General features: G+C 34.4%; 1 protein-coding gene across 1 annotated transcript in view; it reads left to right on the forward strand.

Annotated features, from left to right (window-relative positions):
• LOC149421998 (uncharacterized) overlaps positions 1 to 24,497 on the forward strand; it is a 130,476-nt gene that overhangs the window by 100,987 nt on the left and 4,992 nt on the right. The window contains exon 8 of the mRNA XM_089634642.1: positions 15,521 to 15,661. Within this exon, the coding sequence (XP_089490768.1) occupies positions 15,521 to 15,661 (141 nt within the window). The remainder of the gene's footprint in view (positions 1 to 15,520; positions 15,662 to 24,497) is intronic.

Here is a 24,497-nt window from a genome sequence, read left to right on the forward strand (position 1 = left end):
GCATTTTTAGTGCTTAAACCATTGCGAAAGCCATATTGTCTGCTAGAAAGGATGTTGTTATCTTCAAGATAATGACTGAGACGGTTCTTCACAATTTTTTCAAAAATTTTAGATACAGAATTTAGCAAGGAAACAGGTCGGTAATTTTGTATTAGTGATTTGTCCCCATTTTTTTGTGTAGTAATATAACTATTGAGTGTTTCAAATGATTAGGTAATTTACCCGCTTTAAAGCTTAGATTAGAAATGAATGCAATGGGCATGGCTATGTATGATTTAATGATTTTTAGCAGATTTGATGAAATCTTATCTGGACCACACGCTTTTGAAGATTTAAGGTCGTCAATTATCTTCATGACTTCATTTGGTGATGTTTGGATTAATTCTATTTTGTGACTGAGATTAGGGATAGATAAATTGGCTAGATCGGTTTCTGTTGACATACATTTATCGAGAATTTTTTTCGCAAGTGTAGCTCACACAGATGTGAAATAATTATTGGCATAATTTGCCATGTTTTTTGGGACTTGAGAGTTTGAGTTGTTGATGTATGGAGATTTAATTTCTGAAGATTTGTTAATTATAGATTTGGTTATTTGACGAAACGATTCTCAAAAATGTTTTGGAGAACAGTTGTTTTCGTAAATGAGTTTTTTATAAAAAGTTTCTTTCGCTGATTTAATTAAATTCTTACACAAATTCCTATACTTTTTATAATAAACTTGTAATAACAAATTCTCTGGGTACGTTTTCGCCTTTTCATGCAGTTGGTTTCTTTTGTGGATCGATTTGACTAGTGCCGGGGCGATCCATGGCGTTAGTTTTATTATTGTGGATCGATTTGACTAGTGCCGGGGCGATCCATGGCGTTTTTATTAGTTTATAGATATGGGTTTAATGCTTGTGTGTTTTGAAATATACTCATTTAGTTTGTTGACAAATTCATTCATTGCTGCATCAGTGTCTGTTTGGTCAAGAACTTTTTGCCATTTTTCTAAACTCAATTCGTCAAGTAGATTATTGAAGTTTGTTTGAGAAACGAATTTAATTTTAGTAGAGGTATGGGGCTTTTCTTTGAGGCAAATCGCTGTAGTGTAATTGTCTGAAATAGTAGTGTGCATAACAAAAGAGTCGATAAATTTTATTTTTTTTCACATTGATATGATCTATACAGGATTTACTCAGGCCCTGTTCACGAGTAATGCTGTTAATTGTCTGAGTGAAACCATTTTCTGCAAGCAGACAAAGATAATCGTTTGTTTAACGATGGTTATCCGGGATGGTATTAATGTTAATATCTCCTATAGTGATTTGTCTTTCTAGTTTTTTTTAATTATTTATGATTGATTGTAATGAATTCAGGAAGAGGTCGATATTTTGGAAAGAGGGTGACCTGTAGATAGCAAATATACACATATTATTATTCAATATTATTTTCATACAGTTTGATTGCGATAGTGAAATTTCTTCTACTTGAGATTGTAGACCGTCTTTAATATATATAACAATCCCGCTTGATTTGTTGAGTTTGAATTTGGTGTGTTGTTCAGAGTAATTGGGGATTGACTTCGATGTGTAATCTTTGTTTATCCAACATTCAGTTAATATGATAACATCAAAAGAGGAATTAAATTGATCAAGAAAAATTGTAAAATCATCAAGATTCGATATACTTTTGATATTCTGATGTATGATTTTCAAGCTTTATGAGCTCCAGTTATAGTTGTTTAATTTATTCAAATCTAGAACAACGTTCATGTTACAGCTAATATCGGAATCATTATAATTATTCACATGCAGCTGAATCATAGTTATAATTTAATTAATATAATATATAAATATAGGAGTTAGTGAGTTCTGAATGATGTGTAGGAATTTTTGTGATGTTTGTGTCAATGATTGTTGTATAAAACACGTATTATTGTTCGTTCTGTAAGTTATTTGTATGTTGAGAATCTTGAAGGCTATAAAAATACTAAAAACAATAAAATGGCCTATATCATGGTAAGTACTTATGATGGAGAGAGGTTGATGCTGAAAATAAGTTACAATGAAAAAATGAAAAAAAAGCAAATTTATAAGATCAATTACATAATGAATATATAGAGATATGATTTTGATCTTGTGTGGGTATTTGGAGTAAGGTTTTCTTTCTAATCTATGAATAATTGATATAAGTATATTGTTACCCATTGACAAATGACTTATGATAAAGACAGTTGCTATTGTAAATCTAAATGTAAAATACATAAAAATGAGTATAAGATATTATTTTTTTATCAGATATGTATAGCTTTACTGAGAGTATGGGATTAAATATAATTTCATACCATAATAATAATAATAAAAATGAGAAAACATTTTTTTGTCCTGTCGAAAAAATTGTTATGACTAGTGAAAAAGCCAGGAAATGAAATTACTATTACAAAATTAGCCTTATTAAAGTAAATTAAAACCAAAAAATGAATTACCTAGCGTCAATCCTACATCTAGCCTACCTAGCCTACATCGTCGAATCAATTACCTAGCGTCTAGGTAATTGATTCGACGATGTAGTGTCATATTGAAAAAGGTGACGTGACTCGTGAAAAAACCTGGAAAGGATATTATAATTACAAAATTAAATTTCTTTAAGTAAATTAAAACTAACAAATGAATAAACATAAGGCAAGTACTTCTATTGGAATTGATTTTATATGATAAATGATTTAACATCCAGTGCTCACATAATTTATCGAGCGAAACATATAATAACACTAAAAACAATGTGCAAATGATTTTGCAGTATGTATGTTTACAAGATTTAAATTCTATTAAAATAGGAATAACCTAATAGCTTTTCAATGTATAATATAAGAGCTGAGTGGATAACTAAACTTGAAATGAGAACATTTAAAAATACCTTATTTAGTAGCCTTAATAATGGAGAGAAGTTGTAGTCAGATGTTCTGACGTTTTAAACGGTCAAGGTCCTTGGCATTGTTAACTGTTATGATTTTGGAGCTGTCAGACTGCTTTATTAGGGTACGTCCTGACGCTGACCACGCATATTTGAAGTTGTTCTCTCTGGCGAATCGTTTTGTTTGCGCTAATAAAAATTTACCTTTTTGTGTTAGATGATCTGATAAATAAATTCTTTTGGCATCTTGCGATAATCCTAAATCGTATGTGTTTAATTTATTGCTGCTGGGTGTTGTGGCTTTTAGGTATGTTTTCAATTTGTATAGAAAATTATCCCTTGCTTGATTGTTATTAAATGTTGCAATGATGGATCTGGGACTTTTTTCTGAGATTTTCGGCCCGATCCTGTATTTTTTTTTGATTGCCGAATGCACGTTTTCTGTTGCGTCCTCGAAATTGATCATTTTTGATATTTTAAAGAGCACTTCCATATTGTTATTTGCGTTGGATTCCGGAATGCCCCTCATCTCGATATTACATGATTGGTTCAAGTATTCCAGTTTATCAATTCTATCGTCTTGTTTATCGATTGTGTTAGATAAACTAAAATTCTTTAAACTGATCCATATTATACTTATACTTTAAAATTTTTTAAACTGATCCACATTATACGATGTGAATAAGCTTAAAACAAAGTAAAATAATGCTTACCTATGGAATGTAATACGACGATTGGGTTTATTCTCTTTTTCACTTCTATTTTTACAAGTTTTCATAGCGCAAGCCACCATTTTGCCGTGCTATTTCGTAAAATGAACTCGACCATAGCTTGACGCTAGTTCGCACAAGAATGATGACGTCACATTCTCAAGATTCCCTCAAGAGGCCATACGCGAGCCCAGCCGGCTCCAATGGAACCGGGATGGGGAGTGGGGAATAATACGCTTTTAATCACTTAGGGCAGGTCTACTAATATTCATATGTCTATGACTTCCACAGGATAAACCGTGGACCTCTCGTATAACTCATCCTGTATAAAATTGCTGTTTGTTTCTTACAATAAATAAATAAATTTACAAAGGTTAAAAAAAACAATTATTTAGAAAATTAAGCATACGGTGAAACATGAAATAAAATATCACAAACAAATGGTGTAGGTACCTATACAAATTATTTATTTAGTTTAGTGATGAGAAATATATGAGATCAAAATAATTGTAACGAAGAAGTTGTGATACAGAAGGTAAATTTTAACTTGAAGCTAAATGAAGAATCTCTAATAAAAAAAAATTGTTTTGGAGGTTTTATGATATTTTATGGTAGTTAATGTTAAACTAATCACAATTCTCACGAGAGCTATGCCCTTTTTGTTAAAACTATGCTGACAGTTTGACGTTAACATTTTGAGTCAAAACTCTTAACGTTAAACAAATCACAATTCTCACGAGAGCTATGCCCTTTTTGCTAAAACCATGCTGACAGTTTGACGTTAACATTTTAAGTCATAACTCTTAACGTTTTATAAGTCGACAATGACATAATTCCATTTTTGTTTGCTCCCAAAAGAAATTATACTAACGTGGAATTTTAATAATGACAGTAGTTAGTTGCACACTTTAACTGTGCCTAACTTCACTCCCTATAGCTATTATCCATCTGTTAGTGGTTACGTTGGAATTTCGTTTGGGTCCCACAAATGCGTCGTAAGTCCAATTCCTCGGCTGGCTAAGTCCTTATCACGACACAAGCAACATTTTCAGCTTACGGTTATTCGTAAGTCGAGAATGTTTCTTTTTCTTAAAAAGAAACATTATCTTAAAAAGAAACATTATCCATGAATAAACTGCTCAATAAAATTATTAGGCTGTTACTACGACTTTCGTGTATTCAGTTGATTCTGTGCAATATCAGGATAGCGTCAATTACTTACAACTACTAAAAATACTGCTTTTCAGAATGAGGCTTGAAAAGGGAAAATTTCAAGTTCAACAATTTGCAAATCCTAAAGGATAAATTGCACGTTATATCAAGCCAAAGCAAATAAACTATTTTAGCTCAAGCGATATGTATCAAGACAGGCTAAACAAAATGACCTTGAAGTGTTCCAGTAGGCAGAATTTAATACAAATGTTAAACACAATCATATTTATGGCATCAATTTATTAATGTATTATTCTTTTTATTTTTTTTTTTTTTTATTTTTTTTTTTTTTTTTATTTAACAATTTTTTATATAAGATAATGTGTCCTTACTGGGGTACCCCGTTCTAAGGTCACATTGTACATGGTTATATGTTTGAAATAGTATAAGTACATATGTTAAAATACACATAGAAAATTAAAAAACAATATTTAGAGAAAAAATAAAACATAATACGAGCTTTAGTCTTTGTTGGGTTGCAAAATTATATCTATATTCTTCCTTCCCTTATCCATAATCCATTTCTTAATGTTTCTTTTGAAGTCAGTTATTTTTTTAATGTTTTTTATTTCAAAAGGGAGGACATTAAATAATTTTATAGAATAATACTGCATATTTCTTTGTCCAAAAGTTGTTTTAGTTGTAGGTTGGTGTAACATGTGTTGTGATGTGGATCTTGTGAGTCTGTCTGAGTTCGTCTGTGTAAAGTTGTCCTGGTTTTTGAATGCGTAAATTAGTATATCTTTTGCGTATAATTGTTTTGGTGTCATTACATTCAGGGTTTTAAAAACATAGTCGGTAGGAGTTCTGATGGGGATCCTAAGTATAATTTTGAGAATTGCCTTTTGTGTTATGAGGACTGGTTTTATAGTGGAATCGCATGAGCTTCCCCATCCGATAAGACCATATTGTAGTTGAGATTGGGCTAATGCGTAGTAGATTTGAATTAATTGTTCTTTATCTAAAATGTTTCTTATTGTTTTGAAGAAATAGGTTAGTTTTTTAATTTGTTGCTCACATTTTCTATTTGGGAGTTCCAATTTAAGTTTTGATCAATAATTATCCCAAGGTATTTTATTGTTTGAATTTCAATCAATTTTGGGCAGTTGCAAGGAATTCCATGGTTCGCGGTTAAACATTTTTTATGATTTTTTATGTTTAGATTTGAATTGACTTTATCTGTCTGTTTGTTGTAAATTTTGAATTTAATATATTTAGTTTATGTATCATTTAATGTTAGTGAATTTCTATCAAGCCATTGTTTTACCTGATTCATCCCTTCTTCAGCTTTTACGAATACTGTCTCCCACGACTTTCCATGGAAGAGAAGAACTGTGTCGTCTGCGAAACTAATTACTGAGCCGTGACAGTTTAGATTACATAGATCATTTATATATATCAGGAATAAAATCGGCCCTAAGACACTGCCTTGTGGAACTCCGTATTGAATTGGTATTGGTTGACTTGATTCATTTTTAATCCTGACTAGTTGTGACCTTTCTGACATATAGCTTTGAATGAGATTCAGTTCACGACCTACGATTCCAATCTTTTTGAGTTTTTCTCGAAGATATGTATGATCAATTGTATCGAAAGCTTTACATAGATCTAAAAATATTCCGATACACTTATTACCATTATCGAGACTATGTTTTATACTTTTTACAATAGAGGCGATGGCATCGGAAGTTCCCATATTTTTTCTAAAGCCGTATTGATTTTCAGATAGTATGCGGTTTTTTTCAAGATATTGAGTGAGCTGTTTCTTAATAACTTTCTCTACTATTTTTGAAAGATTATTCAATATTGTTATCGGTCTATAGTTACTTATATCCGCTTTATTTCCGGCTTTAAAGATTGGTATAACAGAACCCAATTTAAGCGATGCAGGAAATATACCATCCTTGATACATCTGTTCACAAGGTGGAGAAGTGGTTGGATTAGTTCATCTCTAGTTGATTTAATTATTCTCATTGAAATGCCATCTGATCCGGAAGTGAGTGTTGGTTTCAATGAATCTATAATGATTTTAATGTCATCTGCCGTAACTGTATTTAATTTAAAGGTGATATTATTAGTAAGTGCGTTGTTATTCTCATTAGCAGTACGAAGAGGTTTAATGATTTTTTTAGCTAAATTAGAACCGACATTGGAGAAATATTCATTTACAAATTGGACTATTTCCCTTGGATGTTCTTTCATATTTAATTTTTGATTTGGTGTATCCAGTTCGGAAATATCACTGTTTGTATTGTTGTTGGTATATGTCATCTCCCTAATAATTTTCCAGACAAGTTTAGGGTCGTTATTACAGTCTTGAATCTGACTTTTAAAATAGTTACCTCTGGCATATTTCAGAAGTTTGGAACACATATTTCTATAATGTTTATAAAGATTTAGTAATGAAAGATCAAGTGGGTTTTTTTTAGTTTTCAAGTGTAATTTGTCTCTAATTCTTATACTTTTTAGAAGTCCTTGAGTAATCCAAGGTTTTTTTATTTTAGGTTTGTGTGAAGTCTGTGTTGTGAATGATTCTGAACATTTATGAATATTTGTTTGAACAATGTTTGTAAACGAGTGCCAGCAATCTTGAAAATCTTTAATTTTAAGTAATTCTCCCCAATCTTCCGATTTTAGTAAATCCTTTAATTTGTTAACATTAATTCTTTTTTTAACAAGTGTGTTTTTAATATATGTTTGTGTGTTTTGAAGTTGAATGGTGAGTAGTAGTGTAAAGTGGTCAGTAATATTGGAATGGTGAACGGCGGTACAGTATGGTTTATTTGTTTTTACCATGATGTGGTCAATACAGGAGGCAGATACAGTTTGAGCGTTTTCGTTATATCCTAATCTTGTTGGTACATTAACTGCACTGATCAGTCCATGATGCAGCAAAAGTAGTTGGTAGTCATCACACTGCGGGTGTTTCTGTCCTGTATTTAGTAGATTAATATTAATGTCCCCAATTAAGTACACGTTCCGAACATCTCGTAGTAGGGTTAGCTCATCATCCAGGGAATTAAGAAAGGGAGAAATGTCTCTTGTTGACGGTGATCTGTATATCCCGAATATTGAGATGTCATTATTAATGTTTATCAGTAGACAGTTTGCGTCTCTGAGTTGAATTTCCTTTACAATTCCTTGGATCTCGTTTTTAAGATAAATTATCACTCCGTCATTCTGACTTTTATGTTGCGTGGAGTTATATACCTTATATTTGTCCAGATGTTTTGGTGAATATGTTTCTTTTTTTATACGACATTCTGTGAGTATGATAATGTCGATTTCCTCATCAAGTTGCTCTAGCATCACTGTCAACTCTACGAAATTTTTGTTGATGCTTCTAATATTCTGGTGGAGTATTTTTAATGTTTTTGTTTTTTGTTTTGTATGTAGTCATTAATTTCTCGTATTGTTGAAGTTGTGATGGTTTCGGGAGAAGGGTACTTAATCGAATTCAATCTCAGTTAATGGATCCATTTTTGGTATAAGTGTTCAATATATTATAGATGGTTATGGAATTTATTGTTTGTTTACATGATTTTATTTTCGAGGTCGTAATGATTTTTTATTTCAAATATTGGAGAGTCTTCGGATTTTCTTGCCAGTAATTTTCCATTTTTAAACCAAATGAATTTGAATTTTTTTTCTTTTGCCCTTATTTTAGTGTTCCATAGAAGATTTTTGTAGTATGGCGTCAGGGCTTCATTTACGTAAACTTTTTTATTGACATCTGCTAAAAGAAGGGAGACATTGTTATTTTTTCTGGCATTCATCATTGTTATTTTTTTTGTTTCATCTTTGAAGGTAAATATTAGACGTGGTGGTTTTATTTCAGTAGGTTTTATATATTTGTATTGGTCCACTGTTTCTAAATTAATTCCAAAGGCTGAGCTAATTCTGTTGGCTATTTCTTGTGGTGGTTCGTTCGGTGATACTCTGAATCCGTTGACTTCTACACAAGTTTTTAATTCCCTTTGTTCAGATTCAGATATTTTCGTTTCAAGTGCAACTATTCTTTTTTCTTTGTTTTCCAAATCTTCCATTATTTTTTGGTGTTGTTTCGGAAGGTCGAGAATTTTATTTAATTTTTCATTTATGTCATCATATCTATCGCTCACAAATTGAGTTGATTTTTTTAGATCGGTTAATTCCGTCTCTAATTTTGTAAACAATTGTGATTTCAACTCACCCAGTTTGCGATCAATGTATTCGGTGAGCGAGTCCATGATTTTTTGAAGTTCAATGGCGGATCTTGTTGCTGACATGATGTTTGTAATGACACAATTAAATAATTCCAATAGCTTGTGGAGTAATGCACTGTAATCACTAATCACACTAAGATTTAGAAATTTTGCGCCTGTCAACTGGCAAGTAGGCAATATGGCTAACTTGTCGGTCAGCCTGGAAATAAGTATCTACCTAGGTACTTTGCGTGTTGACAAAAACAATGACGCCTTGATACGCTTCGAAATTTAAATGTTTGATATTTTTATTATTTTATCGATTTGAGCACTCTTTTTTGAATTATGTGTTCAACTGAAATGGTATGTCCACTAGGTACTTCACTGAATTGAGTTAAATTGTTTTTTGTAGAATTATAAGATTGAACAATCACTCTGTTTTGTCACTGAAAGTATATTTTTATATGCAGATAATGCCGGAAGGTGATATTCTTTAGAAATATAACTAAGCACAAAGTTTCACTTATGTGATGTATTCACTTTTTCACTAATATTTGTTGTTGGTTTCCTTGTGATTGAGAGAACCATAAGTTTGTTTATTCTCTTGATTAGTAACTGAATGTATGTTTTTTTTATGGCAGATAATGCCGGAAAGACACTTTATTTTGAAAAAACTCAAACCACAGGCGAAGCGCGATCGTCGTTTTAGTGAGTTTAGCACTTTACACTTGTTAGTACTTGAAATTTTAATACTTTTATATTCAGTAAACTAGGAGATGAAAGACAAACGTCAGTTCAGTAGTAGGTAGTGTTTAAATTTCTCAAATCAGAATCTTGTTTGATTGTTATTCAAATGTAACATATTATATTCAAACGAACAATATATAATCAATGTAACAATAATCGCAGTGACAACAGTTCGTGTTTACACTTTGCTCTTGCAAAAAAACTAAAAAAAACCTCCGAATTCGTGTGCAAACAGTATCTATATGGAAAATTTAAGTGCCAAAAAAGTTTATTTGATAAAACAGTAATAAAATAATACTATTCTAGCGGATTCTAAACATTTTTATCGAAAGTTTTAAAACAACCTAAGATTGTGTGTTTATTCTCATTGAAATGTCCATCCCACCGATGCCTGATGAATGCTGCCATCGGCGTAAAAAAAGAATGCTGGACATGATGACGTCCCCATTACAAAAAAAGGCCCCGGGAATGATTTCTCCAGTGGTTGAAGATGAGGAATCTGACAGGGCATTGGACTATTCCGACGTGTCTGAAAATGAGAGTGAAATCCCAGTGTCCTCAGTCCAGATACTGAACGACACTGAAGCAAGTCTAAGAGCACTCCAAGATGTCCTTGCTGAAAAGCAGTCAAGAGTCTCAAAGGATCAACAACTGCGGATAAGCGCATATGTATCCGCTGTATTCAGATCAGTTTCACAGCTGTTATTGGAACGAGAGGGCTTCAAAGCTGATCTGGCAACAGTCAATGCCAAATTAATAGTGGCAAAGGGAGAGATCGCGATTGAAAAAGCAGAAAACCAACACAGGTTAGAAAAAATATTGCAGTTGGAGTCGGATCTAGGACCAGTGATGCGTAGAGTAGCCGATGCCACGGAAACAAGCCTATCATTTGCCGATATTGTGAAAAATGGCCCACAAAAGATGATACCATCAATCAACCGCTCAGGACTTAACGTTGGGACCCCCAAACCTGCTGTATGCATCTTCCCAAAGCTGGATTCTACAAAAGATAGCGACGATACGAAACAGCTACTAAAAGATACATTACGACCATCAGAACTTGGAATCCGTGTGACGGGCATTAGGAGTATCCGAAACAAAGGCGTTGTAATCCATACTGCAACACAAGAAGATCAGGATAAAATTCTGAAAACCCCATGTCTAGCAAACTCGGACACTCTAAGCGCTCGATTACCAACCAAACGGCTTCCAAGGGTGATCTTCTTCAACGTTCCTCGTGACCTAACGGACGAAGGTTTCCTGAAAAATGCCTTAGCAGGAACCCAGGACAAAGCAGGCCTAGATTTCGCAGTAAAAAGTTGCAAGCTAAGTCACCTTGCTGGCGCTCGAACTGGATCAACTTGCCACCGGGTCTTCGAGGTTCCTGCCCACATTCGTCACGTGCTGGTGGAGCAGGGGAAAGTCTTTGTGGACTGGAATGTGTGCCGTGTTCGTGACTGCATTGGACTTACAGTGTGCTCCAAGTGCCAAATGATCGGACATTCCTTCAAGTTTTGCAAGGACCAGCAAAGATGTGGACACTGCGCAGGCGAAGGTCATGCCCGGATAAACTGCCCAAAAGCCGCCGCCGAGCCTGTCTGCGCCACCTGTACAAGATTTGGGAAGCCCGCTGCACATCCGACTGGAGACAAGGACTCCTGCCCGGCCTACAAGGCTGCCCTTGCCAAGGACTTTGCAACTATTGATTATGGCGTCTAATTACATTGAAGAAGATGACGAGGTAGATTATGAAAATACTCATAATTTCTGTGATTGGCTAAAGTTTCATAGCAACTACAATATGGAAAATATTAATATTGTTCAGTTGAATGTTAGATCGATTTATAAATACTGGGATACTTTGAATGTCTACTTAAATACTTGTTGGAAGCATATTCATGTGTTAATGTTATGTGAAACAGCTATAACACCGAATCTTGTCTGTCTGTATAATATTCCTGGATTTAATTGTTACAACTATTGCCGAACTAAAAAATCTGGAGGAGGTATATTGCTATATGTTCGAAATGAATTCACATTTCAACAGAAAACAATAGAAACAAATCATTTTGAATGTGTGCTTGGCTCTATGACACTTCCAAACAAGAGTATTTTAAACATCATAGCAATATACCGCCCCCCCAACTGTAGCCAACCACAATTTCTTAATGAAATATCTGACATTCTGCATACTATAAGCCCCAAAGAAAATGTTTTACTTATAGGAGATATTAATCTAGACTTGTTAAATTGTCAAAACCCTATTATTATGGCATATGAAAATATAATGTCGGATAATTATTTAATCAAATGTATTTGTGACGTAACTAGAGAAGCAGTTTTAGCAGGAAAAGTTACTCGTACTTGTTTAGACCACATATTTGTCCGATTTAACAGTGGATGTAAACAAAGCGATTCTCTTTCCTCATGTGTATGTAATAATATTACTATAGCAGATCACTTTTTAACTGCAGTTAATATTAAATATAGTGCAAGGAAAGAAGCCCCAGAACACGGGGAAAGAATTTCATTTTTATCGCAAAACAAAATCGACAAAAACATTCATAATTTTAAGTGGCACTCCTTGCTTGAGGAACAAGATTGCAATATACTATATAGTAAAATTAAAAACAACTTTAAGAATTTGTATGAACAGAGTAAAATCGTTATGAATTATAAACCCAACAAAAGACCTCTGTCAATAAAACCTTGGATAACTTCTAATATCCTAGAAAACATTAAAAAAAAAGATTCATTGTACAGAAGGTGGAAGAATTTTCCTAGCAATCAATTCTTTGAATTGGAATATAAAACTTTCAGAAATAAGGTGACAAAAGAAATTATTAAATGTAAGTCTACCTTTTTTAACAATAAATTCAAAAATTATTTTGGAAATACAAAAAAACTTGGGATGAAATAAATAAATTATTAGGACGCAAGTCCAAAAGTAGTTGTGACGAAATAATCTCGAAATATATGTTAAATACGAATAATGAAGAAACCGTAGCAGATAAGTTTGTTGAATATTTTACAAATAGTGTTAGCTCTATGATACATAAATGTGATTATTTAGCATCGACCGTCAGGCCGAATGAAGTGCAACATAGTATGTACCTACCCAGAGCTACCTGCCAAGAAATCAATATTATTGTTAGCAAATTAAACAATTCAAAGTCACCAGGGATTGACAACATTCGAATGTTTGACATTAAGACACATATTAATATTTTAGGGCCTGTTATAACACACTTTATCAATTTAATTTTATCGCAAGCAGTAATACCAGATGAACTAAAAAGTAGCATCATTAGGCCAATTTACAAAGGGGGCAAACATACAGATATTCAAAATTATAGGCCAATAAGCATATTGCCAGCCCTAGAAAAAATAATTTTCCTTTCCTTGAAAAATACATTTCCATAAAACTTAATAAATATCTAGAATCTTTCTCTTTGTTGGATCCCAACCAATATGGATTTCAAAAGAAAAAAAGTACGGAAATGCTGCTTCAGGAATTTTCAAATCACATAAATTATGAATTAAATCTAAAAAAACAAGTGTTGGTTTTATTCATAGATAACTCTAAGGCATTTGATACCATTGATACAAATAAACTATTAGAAACACTGGAGGCAATAGGAATTAGAGGAAAGCTGCTAGTTTTATTAAAAAATTTACTAACTGATCGACAAATAAGAGTAAAAATTCTTAAAAAATTTAGCAAAAGAAAATATATCTCAACAGGTGTTGCACAGGGGTCAATTCTAGGGCCAACCCTTTATATTATTTATGTCTCAATTATGAGAAAATTGTTTTCATTCGCTAAACATTTTGTATATGCAGACGATACGGCGCTCGTAATATCGCACGAAGATCTGGTTACTGCAATGAACCTTATGCAACATGATTTTATTGCCCTACTGAAATGGTCGCATGATGCAGACCTCTTTATAAACGCCAAAAAAACTAAAATTATGCACATCAGATCTCCACACGCCAGATGTAATGTAATTCCTTCATTATATACACACACATTTGACTGCATACATAAAAATGTTGCACAGCCCTGTTCATGTGAAACCATTGATTTTGTCAAAAGTTATGTATATTTGGGTGTTACTATTGACTGCTACATGAAATGGGACATACACATTGCTAATGTTTGTAAACGTCTACGAGCTATTGTGGGTAGGATTTATAAAATAAAATATTTCGTGCCTATAAGTACTTTAAAGTTAATCTACTTATCTCTGGCTGAATCCACTATACGTTATGGAATTACTTCTTGGGGACATTCTTGTAAAACTAATATAAGCTATATACAAACATTACAAAACTCCATTATAAAATTGTTAATCCATAAATATGACAATCAACACAGAAGTAACATTAAATTAATATACAAGTGTCTGAATATTTCACCTGTCAGAGGATTATTGTTTTATAATATTGTAAGTCAACATGTTATATTGTCTGATTCATTGTATAGGGAAAGAGTTTGCCATAAACATAACACAAGATTCACTCAAAATGAAGGACTGATAGTTCCGAAATGTACTAATAAATATGGTGAAAGAACTTTAAACTATATAGTACCCAAAAATTTTAACCTATTACCAATGACAATTAAAAATAATAACATGTATACTGCTAATGTTAAATATAATCTAAGGAAATGGTTATTGGATAATAATGATTTATACTGATGCCCCTGAAATGGAATTCATATTGTTAGAAAATGGAAAAACAATTATTTTGTAATACCTGACTACCTACCTCTATTTATGAAACTATTGATGTACTTGTTGATAATACTAATTTGTTCATACATTTATTTTTACTTGCTTATTATATAAGGCTTTTATGCTGCTATTTAAACTTTTCTGCAATGTAACCAATTTATGTAATTATGTACCGTTCAAATTGTATCTTATGATTTTATAAATGTTGTCTCTATGTCCCTGCTGACAAACTACATAAGTAGTTTAGCGGGTTTAAATGTGAATAAATAAAAAAAAAAAAATAAAAAAAAGCCTTGTATAGCAACGGCAAAATGACAAGCCTCTGATTCTCAGTAGCTTAAAGAAAAATATAAAATTATAAATATATGTACCGTACTTTAGCGACGATATCTGCATAATTCTCGCTACCACTCAGAAATAATTCGCTTCTTTGCTTCGGGGAACGTTAATACAATGACGCTTCGAAAATAATTGTCAAATTAGTTGGTTTCTAGTTATATATATGTTCAAATATATTGATATTTTGAAACTGTTTTATTTTAGATATTTTCAGAAAGAGAAAAATGTAAATCATTTTTATGTGATTGTACAATCAAAAAGCTTTTAAAAAATGGTATATATGTTAATGGTAATAAAGTCACCCCACTCCAAAAGGTGACTTTGATTATATTTTTTTTCAACCCAAACACAGTTTATTTTTTTTACACAATACATATATATTAAACGTGCAATAAATATGATGAACATTTTTCTGACACAAATGATTTTATAAAAAAGTAATTTAGTTTCAAATTTGAAAATTGATGATGTCACCCCATTTTACTGAACATACCTTTTTGTCATGGACAGAAGATTGTACATAGGTAGTAAGAGAAATTACTTGAAAAGTTGTGTGTGTCTTATAAGAGAAATCATTATCCTTTTTTCGATCCTCTAATTCCTGTTCCTGCGCTACTTTTTAAAATTTATCTTTAACTGATCAGCATCTGAATCAGAAGCTAATACCCTATTGCTTTGCCCCTCCAGGAAATCCTTCGTGAGAAGCAGCAGCACATTGAGAAGTTGATAAAGGAGCATGAAGTTGAGAGAGGAGAGCAAGCCAAGATGGGATTGCAGATGGAGAGAATGCAGAATGCACTTGCCTCCAGCCAGAAGGAAAATGCGCAGGTTTTTCATTTAATACATATATGTATTTAATCCCAGGTATCGGGTAATTAATCGATAAAAGAGATGGTGCAAATAATATTGTTTTATTTTCCAAGAATGTAATAATAAAAGCATGAAGGTTGTCGCACACGTATCACCCCGACCCCAGATCAGCATCGCCTCAGCTCGAGTCGTTCAGAATTGTTTGTACGAGCATTGTAATGGCATTGCCTCGCCTCGGATAAGCTAGTGAAATGAGGCGAGGCGGTGCCGATCCGATGCCGTGAGAATAACAAGTGCGATAACCTAATCCCATATTACAAGGGTTTTTGTATCTTTCAACCAGTATACCATCTTTTATTTGTTTTTGGGGTTTTATGCCGTGTTGCCCTAACTCCTTTAGCCAACGTTTCGGACAGCATTGCAGTGTCCATCATCAGGGCAGATGTGTTATTTGAGGTTGTGTTCAAATGTGAGCTTATGTATGAGGTTGTGATACCGTGTTGCCAGCTCCAACCCTCTGAGCTAACATTAACTTATCATTTTTTATTTAAAGTGGTTTTCTTCGTTTAGCTCTGGTGTAGCCGTCAATTACCGGATACCAAGAACTATTGAGCTTAGCTCCATCGTCTCTATTAATGTTTACGGGATTTTTATGAATTTCAATGGCCTCCGTAATCAGCCGTGCTCTATAAGTTTTGGGTCTCCCCAGGATTTCAGGAACAAATCCAAAGTTATGCCCGGTGTCAATCAAATGCTCGGCAATTGCCGATTTGTCAGGGTGGCCGAGCTTACAAGCTCTGAAGTGTTCTGAAATCCTTTTGGAGATAGTCCGCTCTGTCTGGCCTACATAGACCTTGTCACATCCGGAACAGCTGAGTTTATACACTCCATCTGTTTCACCAGAGGAAACATAGTCTTTGCAGACCTCAGTAAGTCCTGTATCTTTGTTGTTGTTCCGAAGACAGTCTTAATACTTTCCTTTCTCAATAGCCTGGCAATTCTGTCTGTCACATTGTGCACATAAGGCAGGAAGGCACAGCCTTTCGACTCTTGTTCAATTCTGTCTTCGTTTGGTGCAGATTTGGCTCTTATGATTTGCCAAGGGAACTAGTGAAAGCTTCTAGCATCAGGAAAGAGGATTGGTCTCAGCTTTTTGTAAAAGCCTCTAGAACTCCTGCCCTGTACGGTCTCCCAAAAAACGGTATCACAACCTCATACATAAGCTCACACTTTAACACAACCTCAAATAACACATTTGCCCTGATGATGGACACTGCAATGCTGTCCGAAACGATGGATAAAGAAGGAGTTAGCGCAACACGGCACAACACCCCAAAAACAAATAGTAAAAATACTTTTGGCCGTGAAAATCTTAAATCATATTTCAGTATACCATCTTTTATTTGTATCTTAACCAGCATACCCTCTGCTCGGGCCAGTTATAATTGTTGCATAGTATTTGGTTCGGTTGTTATCCCGCCCGGGTCCCGCGGCTTTTACCTACATCAAGTCAGTTGTATTAAAACCACCGCGCCGCGCTGTAAACGGCAAATGTTATACCGCAAAATATCGCCGTGAGAAAGTGCATAAAAATAGCAATCTCTAACGCATTGACCATTTCGCAAATCTAATATCACCATTCCCTTTCCTGACCTCTGTTCCAATACTAACAATTACCCTACCGGTGATTACCGCAGAGCAAAGTGGAAGGTGCCGACAGCTTGGAGATATTGGTAAGTCAATCAAACAAATTCACAAAATATCGCAAATTACAGTCCATTCACGCCGCAACATTTGGTCATTTGAGCCGCATTATTTAAATAGAGTTTTGTTCCTATTCAATCGCATTCATTTTGTGCAAGGATTCAGTTAGCAATACTCGTCCGCTATTTGAAATTACATGCCTAGGTATAGGTACTCTTTGATATCTTGGGTAATTAAATTATTTATCGATGTTGTTGTAGCAAATTTATTCGGTGCAAATTTTAAATTCACTCCACTCTATCATTAACAACACAGAAAACCCAGAACACCAAATAATCATTGGAGACTTGAATATTAATAATATTCTTGACAATCATCGCCGATCCGATGATTATTTATGTTTTCTCACTGAAAACGCTTTTACTCCGATAGTTGACACCCCCACTCGAGTACAAGGTGCAAGTAAATCATGCTTGGATCACATCAACGTTAAAAACATTGATTTCGCAGACTCATTTGTTATACACACAACAATTTCAGATCATTATACCACAGCGCTCGTCCTAAGAAATAAACCTTCCTCTCCTCCTAAAAACAAATATATTTCTAAAATAAATTATCACGCACTAATTGAGGAGCTGACAACAGAAAAGTGGCAAAACGTAATAAACCAGACTGACACTGAGCAAGCAATGCAGCAATTTATCACTAAATTACAATACTACATATCTAATCACACTACTAACAAAGTTATACCGAACAAACAATTTAAACTCATGCCATGGATTACCCCTGGCCTAGTCAAATCCATCCACAGACGTAATCAAATACACAAAAATGCTAAAAGACAACCAGATAATATTCTAGTTCAAGAACAATATAAGAAATATAGAAACATATGTAAAAAACTAATTATTTCCACTAAAGAAAATTTCTACAAAAAACATATATACCAAAACACCATAACTCCAAAACGTTTCTGGGAAATATTTCGTCAAATTACCAAAACAAAAAACAGCAAATCGTCTTTCATACAATCATTTGACATGAAAAACACAAGTACTTCTAACCCCAAATTGATGGCTAATTTTGCTAATCAATATTTCACTTCAGTAGGAGCCTCTCTCGCAAATAAAATCCTTGAAAAATGTAAGAAAACTGAATCTGAACTAGCCAACATACCTTCAACTGATCTTAATCTTAAAACAGACGAGATTCAAACAACGATTAATGAAGTCATGAAAATGATATATAAGCTGAAGCCATCGAATGCTTGTGGGCCAGACAAAATTTCCTCAAATCTGCTGAAAGTATTGAAACCACTTATAGCGAGTCCCATTGCATACATTTGTAATCTTAGTTTCAAGACAGGCACATTCCCAAACCACTTAAAACAATCAGTTGTTATATTGATTCATAAAAATGGAAACAAATCGGATATACATAATTATCGGCCAATATCTCTACTCAACTCATTCTCAAAAATTATCGAGAAAATCGTAAAAAATCGTCTCACCCTCTATCTTGAAAGACATAAAATCTTATCTAATAACCAGTTCGGCTTTCGACCAGGTCTAGGAACAGAAAATGCTATTGCTAAGCTGGCGGATATTATTTCCAATAATATTGACCGGGGTAATAAATCCATCGCTCTCTTTTTAGATCTTGCCAAAGCTTTTGATACCATCTCGCATAAAATACTTCTAAAAAAACTAAAGGCTATAGGTGTTTAGGGACTGCTATACAAATGGATGGATAGTTACTTAACTAACAGATACCAAAAAGTTAAAATTAATGATGCTGTTAGCGATCCAGCCCTTGTAGAATTTGGTGTACCCCAAGGGAGTACCTTAGGACCTATTTTGTTCAGTATTTATATCAATGATCTGTGTAACAGCAATTTTTACCAATCATATTATAACATTTGCAGATGATACTGTCCTAATATTTTAAGGTAAAACATGGAATGATGTACACTGCAAAGCAGAAAGTGGAATAAAACAGCTAAAACTTTGGTTAGATTATAATCTGCTGACACTCAATTCGGAAAAAACTAAATTTATACGATTTAGTGCGACAGAAGCGAGCCAACCCGAGGAAGCACATAATATTTTTATACATAAATGCATTGACTCCACTAACTGTAATTGCTATAAATTGGAATGCGTAGACAGTATAAAATACCTTGGTGTTATATTAGACAAATATCTTAGATGGGACGGACACATAGATCTAGTTGCCACAAAGGTTAGAAAGCTTACATACATGTTTATGACAGTCAGAAATATCTTACGTAAAAAAGAATTGAAACTCATCTATGATCCTATGTGTGGGTCACTTCTAGGCTATGCATCCTTAGGTTGGGGTGGGTGTGCAAAAACTGTTTTGGACAAATTAGCAAAAGTTCAAAAATCACTACTGAGGGTAATCCTCAAAAAACCATTTAGATATCATAGCGATGCACTATTTGAAGAATTCCGAGTTCTGGATGTTAGACAACTATACATGAGAACATTAATTTTAAACACACATCAAAAACGCCACCTCTACCCATCTATTAACCACTCTCACGACACCCGCCACTCACGGAGAAATCCAATTGTACCACTCACAACTAAAACATCTCTCGCTCAAAGACACTTCTCATTCTTAGGTCCAAAACTATACAACTTCATGCCTGATGCTTGGAAAAAGGAAAACACAGCTATTCTTCATAAATTGACCACTAATTGGTTTCATCAATTAGGTAGAAAGGAGAGTGAACTTTTACTACACAAAAAAAGAAATCAAACACAAACCAAAAACAACAACAAAAACTCAAATCAAACACAAACCAAAAACAAAAGAAATCAAACACAAACCAAAAACAACAACAAAAACTCCAACAAAACAGTAAAAGATAACTTTATGTTATAATCTTTATCATTATATGTATACATGTACCTACCTAATACTTTTAAATTAGAATGCTACCCAAGCAGCAGTTAATCTTATGTTTAATGTAATATTTTATTTTATGGTATTTCTTCTCATTGTTATGCATATTTATACAAACATGTTAGTAGGCTTAGGAACCATTTAAAAGTACAAATACCTATTATTTCATTATTATTTTAATACTATACTTATCAAACAACTTATCAAAATGTTAATACTCATCCTAATTTGACTGTCCTAAAACGGGAATCCTCCTAGTTGGGCAGTCAAAACATTTCTTAAATAATGTATATAAATGTATAATCTTTTACTAAATAAAAAATAAAATAAAAATAAAAATCGCAAAGATATTACAGCGTAATATATTCGTCTATGTGTATTAATGCCAACCTAAGTACGTACGTAAACATCGCTTTGAGGTATCGGCCAATATATTTTATTATTTGGTAAATTACTTCTCCACTATAATTCGTCGCTACAAATTGTCGCCCAGTACACTTGTGTTTCTTGCGCATTATTTTATAAATAATTAAACTTTTAGTTTGCAAAAAATTCTAAAAATGGAAGACAAACAAAAAAGACAATTAGTTTTACCAAAAAGTAAAAGAGGTATTATGCTAAAAAGGGTTCAAAATTTAGTTTCGCTTGCAAATAATTTGCCGATCAACTTCGAAGCGTCACGTTCAGGTGAGGCGTTTATGTCCGAATCTGAAAGTATTTTAGAAATTAAAATGAATTAATTATTGATCAAATTAACGAGAATACTCTTACGTCAGACCCGAATTCTGAACCAGATTATTCAAGCTGGGAACAGTTTGAAGAATTATACACACGTATTATTCGCGCACGAAATAATTTAAAACCAAATTTAGCTACGGAACCGCAAACATCTACATCTGCGTGTGCTGCTACGAGTAATAATAATATTTTTATTAAGTTACCCGCTATAGAATTACCTACGTTTGATGGACGGATGGAAATAAGCACCTATTTTATGAAACATTCAAAACAAATGTTCATTTAAATTCACAACTATCTGATTCGCAACGCGTACAATATTTAATTGGAAAATTAACTGGAACCGCGAAAAATGTTACGTCAGGTTTAGTGCCAACTGGAAACACATACAAAATAATCTAGGATACGTTAGTCAATAAATATCAAGATAAGCGATCTCTTGCCACTTATTACCTGAATAACATATTTCATTAAAAAACCGTAGCTCACAACGCAAACAATCTGACAGTTTTTATAGAAAAATATTCAGCATCTATCGCCGCACTAAAACAATTGGGAATAGAAGACCTTTCGGATTTTATATTACTACAATGCGCTTTGCAGAAGTTAGAGTCGCAAACTGCACAAGCATTTGAGCTCTCAGTTCGAGAAATTGAGATTCCCACCTGCAAGCAATTGGTGTCGTTTGTGCAAGATCAGGTCAAAATTCTGCAACGAACTTCAACAACTCGTGGACCTAACACCGCCAACACACATTCAACCAGTTCCGGTGGAACTAGTCGCACAGCTCAACCCCGCACACATCATACTTACACGAGTACGCAATCAAAATGCCTTTATTGTCAAAAAGAGAGCCACACGCAACTGTACACTTGTACACAATTTTTAAAACTATTACCAAAGGAAAAGTTTTTCTTTCGCAAAGGAAAAATCTTTGTGTTTTAATTGCTTGAGCCCGCAACATACATCTACAAAATGTAAATCAAAAGGCACTTGTCATAAGTGTCATGGCAAGCACCATACTTTTCTTCATTTTGATAAACCCAGTCAAGCAAACGCCTCCACATCCAATGGAGAAACTCAACCTAACGATGCAGAACCGCCGATATGTACTATGTCAGCAACCACGCGACAAGGGGCAACCACTGAAGTTCTTGCTACCGCCAAAGTTCACACTGTTGATCGAAACGGTGAAGAGAATACCGTCCGCTGTCTTCTAGACCCAGGCTCACAAAAGCATTATATAACTTCACAATGTTGTGAAAAATTAGGCCTGGCAGTCAGTTCAGGAACGCGCTTCGCAGTCCAGGGTTTAGGTGGCAAAACGCAATCAATAAGAGGAAGTGTCACATTGACAATTCAATCTAGGATTGATCCCTACTTCAAATACTCCATAACCGCTCTAGTTTTAGAAAAAAAATACCGCTCATTTACCTACTTGCAAGGTGGACTTGACGTCATATAAATTTATAAATATTCCGCTGGCAGACGACACCTGGGCAATGCCAGGCCCAATCGATTTGCTAATTGGCGTCAGTCTGTTCTCTCAACTGTTGCTACCAAATAAGATAATCACCCCCGGTTTTCCAGTCGCGATTCAAACCACATTAGGTTATGTTTTTATGGGTGACGCTCCAACAAATTCTCAACCAAACACCGCATTAACTTTCTGCGCTACGCACGAAATTGAGAACTTAATGCAAAAATTCTGGAAAATCGAAGATATTGGTTCGGAACCAGTTCACAGCCTCGAAGAAAAAGAAGCTGAAGACATTTTTAAAGGCACCACAACTCGCCTCGAGGATGGTTCTTATGAAGTGGCTTTGCCATTCAAAAGCAACCCTTGTGACTTAGGTGATTCATTGCAACCTGCGCAAAATCGGTTTTATGCACTAGAAAGAAAATTTAATCATCTGCCAGAACTAAAACCGCTTTATGATGAAGTGATAAGAGAACATATTCATAAAGGTTATCTGTCCCAGGTGGAAGCCTTACCGTCAGAAAACGCATACTACATCCCGCATCACGCAGTTAGGCGTGAAGATAAAATGACAACAAAGGTGAGAGTGGTTCTGGACGCAAGCGCAAAGACAAAAACTGGTTTATCTTTGAACGATATTTTACACACGGGACCAAGCCTACAGAATGATTTATTTTGCATTCTTCTGAATTTACGCCCTTTTCCTATCGCAATATCCGCAGACGTTCGTCAAATGTATTTATGTATAAATTTTCGCAAAGAAGATCGTCGTTATCAACGAATTTTATATAGATTCGATCCGCAAAAGCCACTTCAGGCTTACCAATACAATCGCGTAACATTCGGTCTTAAATGTAGTCCGTTCTTAGTCCTTCGAGCAATCAAACAATTAATGTTAGATAAAGGCGCTCGCTTCCCTCTTGCAAGGGATATTATTAATAGAGATGTTTATGTAGATGACATCGCTAGCTCTGCTTTAAATGAGCAAGAAGCTATCCGCGCGGCTGAAGAGTTGATTGAGCTCTTCCAGTCAGGAGGTTTTCAACTCGCTAAGTGGGCATCCAATTCCAGCACAGTTTTAGAAAACGTTCCATTGGAACTTTGCCTGTCGCAAAGTGTAACTTTCGACAGTGACGCATCGTTAAAAATCCTTGGGCTACGATGGCATCCTTCGGATGACATTTTCGCATTTGAAGTTACTCCAGACAATCGAACTTGTACGAAACGCAATATTTTATCATCTGTCGCTAGACTCTTTAACGTGATGGGTCTGGTAGCACCTATAATTGTACAAGCCAAGCTTCTAATAAAGGAGCTGTGGAATTTAAAAATCGATTGGGACGAAATCCCACCCGCAAGGATATCACAACAGTGGCAGCAGTTACACGCGGAATTGCCGTCAATATCGTCGATTCGTATTCCACGTCATATAGAAGTCACTGAAGGATGCACGTTAATACTTGTTGGATTTGCGGATGCAAGCGAAAAAGCATATGGAGGAGTGGTATACGCTCATGTGACCACTCCTGATAACAGAATTAAGGTTCAATTAGTTTGCGCAAAATCAAAGGTAGCACCGCTAAAAATCGTCTCCTTAGCACGCCTAGAATTATGCGCTGCATTATTGCTATCGCACCTGTTAAAAAAGGTAATTGATTTAACTCCGCGAGGTTTACTATTCATTCAACATTTGCCTTTTCTGATTCGACGGTAACTTTAAGTTGGATTCATTCATCACCTCACCGCTGGCAAACCTTTGTTGCCAATCGTGTAGCAAAAATACACGAAAATTTAAACAGTAGTCATTTTTATCATGTCGTAGGTGCTGATAACCCTAGCGACTGCCTGTCAAGAGGTATGCTACCATCGCAATTGATAGCAAATGACATTTGGTGGAATGGTCCAAAATGGCTTTGCCAGCCGCATTTCGAGTGGCCTATTTCACCATTTAAGCACGCAAATGCAGAACAATTACCGGAATTGAAACCCAATCAG

The sequence above is a fragment of the Hesperophylax consimilis genome, chromosome 8 (assembly GCF_061612785.1).
Source record: "Hesperophylax consimilis isolate HC1 chromosome 8, BYU_Hcon_1.0, whole genome shotgun sequence".
NCBI classification, from domain to species: Eukaryota; Metazoa; Arthropoda; class Insecta; order Trichoptera; family Limnephilidae; genus Hesperophylax; species Hesperophylax consimilis.